This window comes from Anomaloglossus baeobatrachus, chromosome 8, assembly GCF_048569485.1.
Source record: "Anomaloglossus baeobatrachus isolate aAnoBae1 chromosome 8, aAnoBae1.hap1, whole genome shotgun sequence".
NCBI lineage: Eukaryota > Metazoa > Chordata > Amphibia > Anura > Aromobatidae > Anomaloglossus > Anomaloglossus baeobatrachus.
Window position 1 is genome coordinate 202,674,899 of NC_134360.1, and position 13,005 is coordinate 202,687,903.

At 44.7% G+C, this 13,005-nt stretch overlaps 1 protein-coding gene across 1 annotated transcript in view; it reads right to left on the minus strand.

The window, feature by feature from the left end:
• The window catches only part of TLCD4 (TLC domain containing 4), a 101,325-nt gene that overhangs the window by 56,967 nt on the left and 31,353 nt on the right, over nt 1-13,005 (minus strand). The window contains exon 2 of the mRNA XM_075321049.1: nt 2,855-3,015. Coding sequence (XP_075177164.1) covers nt 2,855-3,009 — 155 coding nt within the window. The 5' untranslated portion in view covers nt 3,010-3,015. The remainder of the gene's footprint in view (nt 1-2,854; nt 3,016-13,005) is intronic.

The following is a 13,005-nucleotide window of genomic DNA, read 5'->3' on the forward strand; positions in this document are numbered from 1 at the left end:
TTTCCCTCTAACTACACAATTCTCTAGATCTATAAAGTGAGAGCTGTCAATCAAAGAAGAGGGTGGAGATAGATGGGAAACAAGTAGGTGGGAAGGTACACATAAACGTTTGGCCACGCCATAATGCCCCAAGCGCCTGTACTAGTTTGAGCAAACATTCTGTGATGATAGAGTCCCTTTAATGATTACTTATCAGCTGCGGCGGTTGGTCTGATCACTACATCATTTTACCAATGCTCCCAACACCTGATCCACTGGCCGACACAGACAGAAAAGGGACCCTGTGCAAGAACAATATATGAGCCCTTTTCATCCTAAGAGCTCATAAAAATGCACAATTCCACTTGCTTTGGAGGTAGAAATGGTAGAAATGGGCTCCCTTCCCTCGTAGGCTCCTGTGCAACTGCTCAGGCTCCACCAATGATATGTCTGCTCTTGACTTGATCCCACAGGACTATCCAAAATACCTCTAAATAGACCACCCTTTATCATTTATCTTTGCCAAAAGAAACTTTGACTCGCTTATATTGACAACTGGGAAGACTGCAGATGATAGCCATTGTTCTCCTGTACCATTTCTCATCTACTGTACAAACAAAAATGCATTGTTCCCCCGCACATAATCGCTGAAGATAATATTCTCAGTGTGCTCCATTTTCAGTGGACCTCCAATATCACAAGAAAGCATATGCAACACGAAGAAAAAGAGAGCGCCAAATAGTGTCTTACCAGATGTTAAAATAAAGGTATGCTACTGTACACTCCCCTAGTGTGGTTGTGAAAGTCACAACCACCACAATAAGTGCACAGATAATGGCGGCTGCCGCAGCCCTACGTGAAGCTATCTTCAATGCTGGAGAGTGGAAGGGGTTAACGCCACACTGTCACCAAAGGATGATAAAAAATAGTTGATTTAATTACAGATTATTTTATTCCATAGGTTTACACGTTTCAAGATAAGGATCTCTTCTTCAGGACCACACACAGCAGAAAAATCAACAATACATTATGATGTATTGTTGATTTTGCTGCTGTTTGTGGTCCTGAAGAAGAGGTCTTTACCTCGAAACGCGTAGACCTATGGAAAAAAATAATCTATCATTAAATCAATAATTTTTTATCATCCTTTGGCGACAGCATGGCTTTCCACTTCCACTCTCCAGCATTGAAGATAATAATAATAATAATTTATTCATTTATATAGCGCTATTAATTCCATAGCACTTTACATACATTGGGATAAGAAAACATATGGACTGCCCACATCTGTATCATAAAATTCAGATTTTTCTATTCTGTTATATAAATATGTTTTTTATCATGCAGGAATGGAATTTTCCTTAATATGTTTTATGTTAATAAATAATTTGCAATGCAATATCCAATGGAAAATGTCAGGTTTTTGTTGTTGCAACTACATCTAAAATTAGGAACCTATAGAGTAAAAGAAGCACACAAAAGCCTAGGGAGTCTGTATGGAGCCAAAATATTCCTGTGCGTCAGCTGATAGGACTCCACAAATTAAAAAATACTTTTCTTTACTGTCATGGGTGAGTCACAGGTGACACACAGTCATGCGGTTGCTGGCAATAGAAGGTCACAGTGTTTGGCTGCACAAAATGCTCCCAGACTTTCTATTGTTCCTGCTCAGTATTCATTGTACTAGATAGATATCCTGTTGGATTTTCATCTATGCCCCTTTAGGACCAAAGGGAGCGCTCCTTCCGTTCAGCTGATAATTATCAGTATTCCCCTTGTACTTAAATACTCCCATCTTGCCTATACTTGTAGTGGTGATATTATTCAGCTCATTCTAGCTCTGATTGCAAGCAGGAGGTTTGTACTCATCTGTGGTATCGTTGCTGTACTTCTAACTGTGTGATCTGTAGATAAGTAGTTCATTCTTTTCCCCCTGTATGTCCCTCTTGTGTCTTCTATAGTGTTTAGTGGGGTTGACTAAGAGTTCATCTCATCTGTACCCAGCATTAGGGATACCCAGGGTCAGGTATCCAACTTGGCGCATAGGTGCAGAACCTATCTAGGGTGGTGAGGGACCCCAGGGACCAGTGGTAGGTTTGGTCAGGGGGTCACCATCTTCTCCTTCCCTTGTCTCTTCTATAGTTGTTAAGTGGGGTTGACTAAGAGCCCTTCCTACCTGTTCCCTATTTACAGTCCAGCACTCGGGATACCAAGGGTCAGGTATCCAGCTCGGCACATAGGTGCGGAACCTATCTAGAGTGGTGAGGGACCCCAGGGACCAGTGGTAGGTTTGGTCAGGGGGTCACCATCTTCCCCTTCCCTTGTGTCCTCTATAGCTGTTTAGTGGAGTTGACTAAGAGTTCATCTCACCTGTTCCCTATTTAGTGCCCAGCACTAGGGATACCTTGGGTCAGGTATCCCCCTCAGCGCATAGCTGCAGAACCTATCAAGGGTGGTGAGGGACCACAGGGACCAGAAGTAGGTTTGGTCAGGGGTCACCATCTTGCCCTTCCCTAGACACATGGTTTTCCTTCCCTTCCTTTTCGCTTGGTACTTCCCTGTACCTAGCGTGACATTTACTTATTTTCTACTAATCCAAAGTTATAGCTACAAAAGTCTACTATACAAAGTTGGTCGTGAGCATTACATATTCCACAATGCGAAACAGCGGAGTAATTATCCATATAGCGGGCTTTTCTGTATGCACAATATTCAAAACGTTACATCAATAGTATATATTTCTTTAAAGGGCGATCACAAAAAATACTGTAAAGCTTAGAGTTTAAATCCTCATGAATAAACAGAATACATAACGCAACGTGAAGACAGCAATGTGTGATATGTCACCAATCGGCTCCACTCTTCCCAGTTGTACCTGGAATTCCATTCAATCTTCTGCTTCTGGTTGAGCTTGGCGAAGCCACAGGTAAAACGCGTCGAGAGCCAACGGCTTCCTACGTGAAACAGGAACTGAGAAACGGCAAAGCCCGTCGCGGAGATGCACAGTGTCAGCGGACTGAAATTAGGCATGGTAACCTACAAGAGAAAGAGATTAAATACAGCATGCTTCAGATTTAGAATATGCTTAGCTTTCACTTTATAACTCCCATTACTTCCAGTGCCAACAGCGCATTTCTTTCAAGCAGTCCTCTAAAATGCTGCATTGTTGATACTCCTTGACACATTAACTTATTGCCTTGAACCGAGCCAGCAAATCTGAAGGAGGGATTGATTATACATACCAGCGGATTGATTCTCCTTACCAAAATAGCAAACGATGCATTGCAGATATTGTAACACTTGTTTGTATTGTATTGTATTGTTTTAACCAGATATAAAAAAAAAATATGCAGTCGCAGGTGACACCGAAATACTTTTGAGAAGGATTTAGACTTCATCAAATGAATCTAAGAATAGCATCTAGGAGCGTGGAATTATTAATAAGCAGGCGGACTCACCGTATATCATTTTTTATCTTCCTCGAACCTTTTTGGTTGTCTTTTCTATTTTACGCTAGATATATATATATATTAGAATATTTTTAAATCCTAAAATTAAGTTGCCATCATGTTGCTCATATCATGGCCATGGACATTTTCATTGCATCGATAGGATATATCATCAATGTCTGATTAAATGGGATCCCACCTCACCTCAGCAGGGGTCTTCACTATGTCTGCCCCGTTTCCCAGATGTTCCCAGTAACCTTGGATTACTGTTTGCAAGTTTTAGGACCCCTACTTTTCCTAATAGTTTGAACATCACCTATCAGACATTTATTATGTATCCTAAAGGCTGCTTTACACGTAGCGACATCGCTAGCGATGTCGCTGGTGAAAGCACCCGCCCCCGTCAGTTGTGCGTCACGGGCAAATCGCTGCCCATGGCGCACATCACTAGGACCCATCACACAGACTTACCTGCCTAGCGACGTCGTTGTGACCGGCGAACCGCCTCCTTTCTAAGGGGGCGGTTCGTGCGACGTCACACGGCAGCCGTCCAATAGAAGCGGAGGGGCAGAGAGCAGCCGAAGGTAAGACACGCCCACCTCTTTGCTGGAGGACATAGCGATGTGTGCTGCTGCAGGAACGACAAACAACCTGCGTCCTGCAACAGCAAAGATATTTGGGATTTGAACGACGTGTCAACAATCAACGATAAGGTGAGTAATTTTGACCGTTAACGGTCGTTCTTGCGTTTCACACGCAACGACGTCGCTAACGAGGCCGGATGTACGTCACGAATTCCGTGACCCCAATGACATCTCGTTAGCGATGTTGTTGCGTGTAAAGCCCCCTTTAGGATATAGGAGAAATGTCTATATTGTAATACCTTTTTCAGGTGAATTCACAGGTTGCAGATTTTGATGCAAAAATTTCTGCCATTGAAAATCCATTCTATCCACTTGATTGGGGATCATCTCACAAGAATGGGACAGTTTCAGAACATTCCGTAACAAACATAGGCAGATTATAATGATGCAACCTGGGCTACCGCACAGGGCCCATAGCTCCTGGGGGACCCATGGCCAGATTACCCTTATTATAATGTTTTGTGCAGCAACACATACTCACCTTCTTCCTCTTTCCCTGACGCAGATCTCCAAGCAGGGAGCTTACCTGGAACTATGCATCAGCCAGCACCAGGATGTATGCGTCAGCATCAAGAAGAAGTGGCGCCCCAGAGAATGGAAGCGAGGTGAGCATGTGGGAGGATTTTTATGTGTGAGGGTTCAAACTGTATATAGGAAGCTATATGGGAGCTCATGCTGTATATAGGAGTCTATGTGGGGGCTCATGCTATATATAGGGACCTGTGTGTGTGCTCATACTGTATATAGAGGCTATATGAGGGCTCCTGCTGTATATAGGAGGATTTGTGAGGGCTCATATTGTAAATAGGGGGGCTATGTGGGTGCTTATGCTGTACATAGGAGACTATGTGGGAACTCATATTGTATAAAGGATGATGTGGGGGCCTTCTGCTGTATATAAGAGGCTATCTGGGGACTCATGCTGTATATAGGAGGCTATGTGAGGGCTCATACTGTATCTAAAAGGCTATGTGGGGGCTCATGCTGTGCATATGAGGCTATGTGTGGGTTCATACTGTAAATAGGGGGGCTATGTGGGGGCTTATGCTGTACATAGGAGACTATGTCGGAACTCATATTGTATAATGATGATGATGTGGGGGGCTCCTGCTGTATATAGGAGGCTATGAGGGAACTCATTCTATAAAGGATAATGTGGGGGCTCCTGCTGTATATAGGAGGCTATGTGGGGGCTTCTACTGTATCTAGGAAGCTATGTGGGGGCTCATGCTGCATATAGGGGGTTGTGTGTTCTCACTCATACTGTATATAGAAGCTATGTGGGAGCTCCTGTTGTATATAGGAGGCTGTGTGGGCTCATGCTGTATATGAGACTATGTGGGAGCTCATATTGTATTATGTGGGGGGCTCCTGCTGTACATAGGAGGCTATATAGGGGCTCATATTGTATAAAGGATGATGTGTTGGAGCTCCTACTGTATATACTAGGCTATGTGAGGGCTCATACTGTATATAGGAGGCTATGTGGGGGCTCATACTTTATATAGGTGATCATATTGTGTATAGAGGGGCTGTGTGAGGGCTCATTCTGTATATAGGGGATTGTCAGCAGAATTAATTTTGCTCAATATTGCGATACAATTAATATTAGTATAAAATAATAATAAATATTAATATTGAGTAGAATTAATTCTAGCCTTCTGGTTCAGCCCTCCTCATCATTCATGGCCTCTCCTGTGGCCCCTTGGGAAAATTAATTCCAACCCCTACTCTATTATATATAGCACTGTCTTTCTCATTTTAGGAGTGCAGATGTGCACCTGTGCATTAATCATGGATATGTCACATGATCTAACAAGGGGGTTGTGGCGCCCTGGACTAGCCAGGTCGTCACAGATAACACACAAACACCCCCACCCCCATTAGACAGGGACACCAGCCAAACACAAAACCCTTGTTGCCTCCCTCCAGTGTCTGATGTCCACACCAGGTGGAGCGGAGCCAAGCGGTTGGCCCCACCCACCGAGGAGTTCACAGGCCTGGAGGCGGGAAAAGTGACAGTTCAATGTTGAGCAGTGAAGAGTGAGGAGTGAACACTTGGGTGTCTGGGTTTGTGGCCCAGGCACTGACAGCAAGGTTGGCAGATGGTGGTGGCCATCTGCAGCAGTGGTGGAGCAACGCGGAACCGTAGGACCGGGGTCGGGCGACGGCCCGCCGGTACCGACTGGGGAGTGAAGTGAAGCCAGCACACACAGGCAGGGCCATCGGACCCCGACCAGGCTTGGAGCCGCCGACAATAGTCAGATCCGAATGTAACTGGAACCCCAGGGGTTTCACAACAGCAAAAGTCCCGATTGAAGGCAACAGCCCACACCGTGAGGGTATACAGCTACCGCCTAAGGCTAGAGACCCAAGGGCCAGCGCCTGCGGGCAAACGGGCTCCTCCGGTACCCATACACTGGGGAGCGACTACCGTTGGGAATCCATAGTAGTCAGAAGGAGAACATCAAGGTGCAGGGAAAGACAGCCGCTATCACCTGTCCGAGGAGAGACACTACAGCCGGCTGCGGGACCCGTCCATCCAGCCGTTTGATTTACCGAGGACTTTGTACCTTTCTTGCTGAGTGAGTACACCCGTGCCATCCGGCACCGCGCCGCGCTGTCCCTGCGGCCCTGCGCCTCACCAACCCTGCCTCCCCGTCACATCATCGGGCCCCGGGACCACCAACCCCTACCCACGGAGGGGGAAAACAACATCCCAGCTGTTCCCTACCATCGCTCCCGGGATCCCCGACACCAGCAGCGGTGGTGCCCATCTTCACCACGACCCGTGGATGGCGTCACGGACTAAATCCCCCAAACCAACCACCCCTTTCACTCACGGGCGAGGAGCGCTGCTCGAGTCCCCGGATTCGGCCCACCACTCGAGCCACCGAGCAGCCATCGCAGCAGCGCCGGACCCGAGCGTTGGCGAGCGCAGCGCAGTGGCGTCCTCCCCGCCCGCGACAGGGGTCATGTAACATGATATATCGGGGCTGGATGGGGGACTCCACACCTTGCAAAACTGTGTTCTTTTTACCTATTGATTTTCTGTATCTTATGCAAATTAATGTGGAAAATCCTCATATATAACTCAGCGTACTCACAAGAGAATTTTTTATGTTGCAGATTGGAAACACTCAGTGCAGGTCGGTTTATGCTGTGCAAATAATGAAAAAAAAAAAAAAAATATATATATATATATATATATATATATATATATATATAGGCCATTGTTTTGGCCTATAAGCTGCGGCCACTACCACCAGGCTCTTATATACAGCATTCTAACATGCTGTATATAATAGCCCAGGCCGCTGTGTAGAACATAAAAAACACTTTATAATACTCACCTAACGGTTGCTCAGTTGGCCAGATGGGCGTCTCCATTGTCCGGTGGCGGCGCCGCTTCTTTCGGCCATCTTCGTCCTCATTCTGACTCCTGTGTGGATGACGCGTCCTACGTCATACACACTCGCCGGTCCTGCGCAGGCGCACTACAATACTTTGATCTGCTCTGCTCAGGACCTGAATGCCGGCGAGTGTGGATGACGTCGGACGTGTCATGCACCATGGCTAGAGAAGAAGGAGGACAAAGATGGCCGAAAGAGGCATCGCCGGCAACGGAGAAAGGAGATGCCCATCTGGCCAACCGAGCAACTGTTAGGTAAGTATTATAAAGTGTTTTTTATGTTCTCACAGCGGCCTGCGCTCTTATATACAGCATGTTAGAATGCTGTATATAAGAGCCCAGTGATGGTGGCCGCAGCTTATAGGCCAAAAAAGTGGTGACAGGTTCCCTTTAACCTCAGGTGAAACCCTTAAAAAAAGAAAAAAGTCAACCATATTCTGTGCAATGAAACTTATTGTTTTGGGGGTTTTAGAACTACAAATTCTTGTTGAAAAATAGCTGTATTATTTGTAAGGGATGAAATCCACAGTAAATGACCAGAAAGACTCAATCTATGGTTAATCCACATGAGTACGGTGCATATTTTGTTGCAAATCTGCTAAGGATTTTTTGTTTTCAGCTGAACGTAGCCTCAAAGTCCACAACGACAAGGTCAAGATCTGCTTGGTGTCTTCTGTCATCATTGAAATCCAATAGTTTTTATACATTGTCTCCATGATGTTGCAATCATCGAGACAAGCACTTTAAAAATTAGATGAAGTCACAACAACATACTAAACTATAATCCCCGAGCAGAGATTAGCGCTATCCAGGAAATATTGTTTGAAAGCAGAAGCAGCACCTAAATCCACTCATGAACAGAGAATAAGCTGTGAATGATATAAATAAACACACTTTTGGCGAGCATACAACCGCATTTCACAATATCATTTAAATAAAGAGATCGGCGGCATCTGTTCAACTAGGTGACTCTCAGAATTTACACACAGCGTAAACTGTGCCATGTATTTGGCCTATGTCAAAAGTGTAAAGCTTTATGGTAAAAAAAAGAAATTTGCACACTAAGATTATTTTTTTTGAAGATCTTTCGGAGCAGAAATTCCACATTTTTGAAAAGTTTTGCGCTTTGTAAGGAGGATTTGCCTGAAAAAGAAACGGAGTGGCCATACTCTCAGGATTTGTTCACCCTAAGCTTTTTCCAGGAGTTTTTGGAGCAGCAACTCTGCAAAAAACCACAAGGAGTTAAAAAAAACCCAAAACACTAGAGAGTTTATGCTCTAAAAACTCCTGAAAATAAAAATCAAAAGTGAACACACCCTTTACACAAACCCAACATAAAAAAAGCCAAAACTGTGAAAAAAAAAAAAACGTTTTGAAAATGACCAGGTTCTTCAAGTCTTAGTAGATCATTTTGATGAGAGGTAGACCCTGCTCTTTCCTCTTTATCGGCCGCTCGGTTTCCCTATGAGCTCAGTTCCTCATTCTCCGCTCTGGAGATTAGATTAAAAATATGGTTCCCAGTGCCAAAAAAAACAAAGGTGGAAACCACCCGATGTGCCAGAGAGGTTGTACAGGCTTCTGGCTGAATGTGTGCCAGTCTGTGTTCTCGTCATACACATCGATCTCATCATGCTCACGCTTAGGTGGGGTGCGATTACTGGCAATAACCAGGGTTATGGGCTCAGCTAGACAACCAGTATGAAGTGTTTTGGTCAGGGTTCTTCTTAGAAGGTTTGTACTATAAAGCTTCTTGTTAGGGATGAGCAAACCCGAATTATAAAGTTCAGGGTTCATACTGAACATAGAGTGTCCGGGCTCAACCTGAACACAGAATTAAACAAAAAGTTGTATGCTAATGTCACGCTAGGTATGGGGAAGCACCACACGTACGGTGACATGGAGGGCAAACCCTGTGTCTAGGGAAGGGGTAGATGGTGACCCCCTCACCAAACTTTCCGCTGACCCCTGGCTTCCCTGACCACCCTAGCTAGATAGGTTTAGCACCTATGCGCCGAGCAGGATACCTGGTCTTGGGTGACCCTGCACTGGGCCCTAAGTAAGAATCAGATGGGATGAGTGCTTAGTCAATCCCACTAAGTTCTAAAGGACACACATATACAAACAACTTAGCTCCAGGATGTTTCTAGGAGAGATACAGCAACAAGCAACAATGTTTCTTCAAATTAATACAAACCAACTGCTTGCATCCAAGGCCTGTATAGGAAAATAACTATCACCAAACACCAAGGGGAATGTGGGTATTTAAGGACACAAGGCGAAGTGATGATGATTAACAGCTAAAACGTGAGGACCGCAGGGTCCTAAATGGAAAGGGATTAACCCCAGGCAGAGAAGATACATAGGATACAATTTATGCCACAGCAGGAAGAATAGAATGTCAGGGAGCACTTTGTGTAGACAAACACTGCGACCTTCTACAGCCAGACACCACAGGAGGACTGTGTTAACAGCTAACCACTTGAGTGTCAAATGCTGTGCTTGGGTACACTCGATGCTCGGCCCACTGAGAGCCGCTTGCAGTCTTTGAATGGCTCTCACAAGAGGTAACAACAACATTTTTGGAAAAAAAAAACTAAAAAAAAAAACCACCTTGCCCTCCCTTGGAAAAGCTCAATTTATGGCTGACTGTATGTGGGCAGAGAGCCGAAGTGGCCAATCATTAACTTACATTATACTCATTACTAGAATCGAGCCCATTAGTTTGGGTCCCCATTGACTTATATGGGGTTTGGGAACAAGTTCAGGTCAAGTATGGGTCCCGAAACTAACTTAACCTCATAAAGTCTGGCTGAACCCAAACATACACAGTCCACTCGTCTATACTTATTTTCCTTTTTCTGCCTCCCTATTCACTTTTCTTAAAAATTTGATATGATTTAGTGGAACACGTTAAGGACAATGCAGCTCAATCGATTTATTAGAATTTACAATAGAAGCCTGGGTAAGATATAGTGAAAATATATTCTGAAAAAAAATTGGCGTATATTCCTTTAATTTAAAACCACATACAAAAAAACAGCTGTCAGAAAACCATTAACCCCTTCCCCACCCAGCAATTTTCCGTTTCTGTTTTTTCCTTCCTTTCTTCCAAGAGCCATAACTTTTATTTTTTTCCTTCAATATTGCCATATGAGGGATTATTTTTTTGTGGGACGAGTTGTACTTTTGAATGACACCATCCATTTTGCCCCATATTGTACTGGAAAATGGGAAAAAAAAACTTCAAGTGAGGTGCAATTGCGATGTGCGCTACCCTGGGTACGATGAACAATCTGACGTTCAATCCATGAGGAATGAATGACGTGCGTGCGATGAACGTTTTACCGTTCATTCGCAATCGCATGTACCTGTCACACACTGCAATGTACCTTATGATGCTGGATGTGCGTCACTTACGACGTGACCCCGCCGACACATTGTAAGATATATTGTAGTGTGTAAAGCCAGCTTTAATGATGGAAAATACTCACTAAATCGTCCATCATTGACACGTCGTTCATTTTCATAAAATCGTTGATTGTAGAGAACGCAGGTTGTTCGCCGTTCCCGAGACAGCACACATCGGAATGTGTGACACCTCGGGAACGACGACCTACAGCTTACCTGCGGTCGCCGGCAATGCGGAAGGAGGTGGGCGGGATGTTACGGCCGCTCATCTCCGCCCCTCCGCTTCTATTGGACGGCTGCTTAGTGACGCCGCTGTGACGCCACACAAACCGCCCCCCCCTTAGAAAGGAGGCGGTTCTCTGGCAACAGCGAGGTCGCTAGGCAGGTAAGTACGTGTGACGGCTCCGAACGATTTTGTGCACCACGGGCAGCGATTTGCCCATGACGCACAAACGACGGGGGCGGGTGCTTTCACCAGCGACATCGCTAGCGATATTGCTGCGTGTAACACTCCCTTAAGAGACCTACTGCCTGGAGAAAATAAATTTTACTCCTCTCGGCAGCCTGGGCATTAGACCCAGCTGTCAGTCAGTGCAGGAGGGCACAGTTTCAGCCACCACTCTCCATACACAGAGTGGTGACTGAAGCCACTCCAGTGTGACCCCTGTGACTGAAATCAGAGGCTGCAGGGAGGAATAAAGTTAATTTCCTCCCAGCACCAGAACTCAGCACTGGCACCAGGCAGCTTCAGAATGCTATTACCCTGCAAATTAACCAAATATCTACAGGTTAATAGTGTTTTGTTTTTTGGGGTTTTTTTTACATGACAGGTTCTCTTTAATGTCAATTAGGTCACTCCATATGTAACCTGGGGTAAAAATAAAATCTCCATAATATATTAGAGATCAATTGGAACGTTGGTAAATCCTAAATGGTATCAAAAGCCATCTTGCCCTCCCAAATAAAACATTTATATAATAACATGTAGATCCAATATACAGTTGTGATCAAAAGTTTTTAAGGACTAAAGGCCCGTGCCCACGATCAGTGTTAGTAGCGTTTTGGGTACATTGTATTTTCGCTGCGTCCAAAACGCTGCATTGTACAGTACAAGCACAGTGGATGGGATTTATAGAAATTATTTGTTCACGGGGCTTCTTTTTTAATGTTGCATAAACTGACTTGCGTGACCGTGCTGGGTTTCCTACCCGCCGCATCTGAATTTTTCATGCGGAGATGCTTGAGTTTCCTATGCGAGAGAACGCAGCAAAAATACGCTGCGTCCAGAACGCCACATAACCCTGATTGTGGGCACTGGGCACATACCCTGACACAAATTTTGGTTTTCACAAATTTTGCTGCAGCAGTAATTCTAATTAGGTAGTAAGAATGGGTTGACATTAGTCAGAACTCGTCCCAGAAGTTGATATCCATCTGTTAGGGCAAAGGGCAGAAGTCTTGAAAGTTTAGGGTCAACTCTGAAAATATTGAGTCTTTACATAAACTTGTTGTATTTGTAAATACAAGTATATAAACTAATAAAATGCTGATTATTGATTATAGAATCAACGGACTAAAAGATAAAACTGTGTCAGTCTAAAAACTCTTGGTCACAACTGTACACTGTCATACAATGTTCGGTTCCAGCGATTAGGTGTCATGGCGGTGTCAGGCTCTGTTCACACCTCAGAGCCTGACAGGCAACTTGATGTCTCCTGGTTGTTCAGCCAGAACTGGACGTTGGCTATTTCATGTGCTCTGTCCCTCAGTCCTGCAGGAGTTAATTCCTGCTGATCTAGGGAACTCTTTAAAGAGCTCAGGTTGCTAATTAACAATTCCAGCCGTCTGCTTCCTATATCAGATTCTGGACCTGGCTACTCAGAGCCGAAAATAGCTTCAGCATAGCTCCAGATATTCTGGTCTTTGTGGTGATCCAGTTCGTGATGATCTGTTGTTGCTTTTTTGAGTAGTGTGGTATTTTCCCTTTGGTGCATTTACTTCTTTCCTTTCTCTTTATTACCCTGTACACATATTGTCTCTCCTTTGTGTTTGACTGCAGTGTGTACGAGTTTCCGTTCTCCCTTGTCCGTGTCGTTTTCGTGGGGTTTTGTTA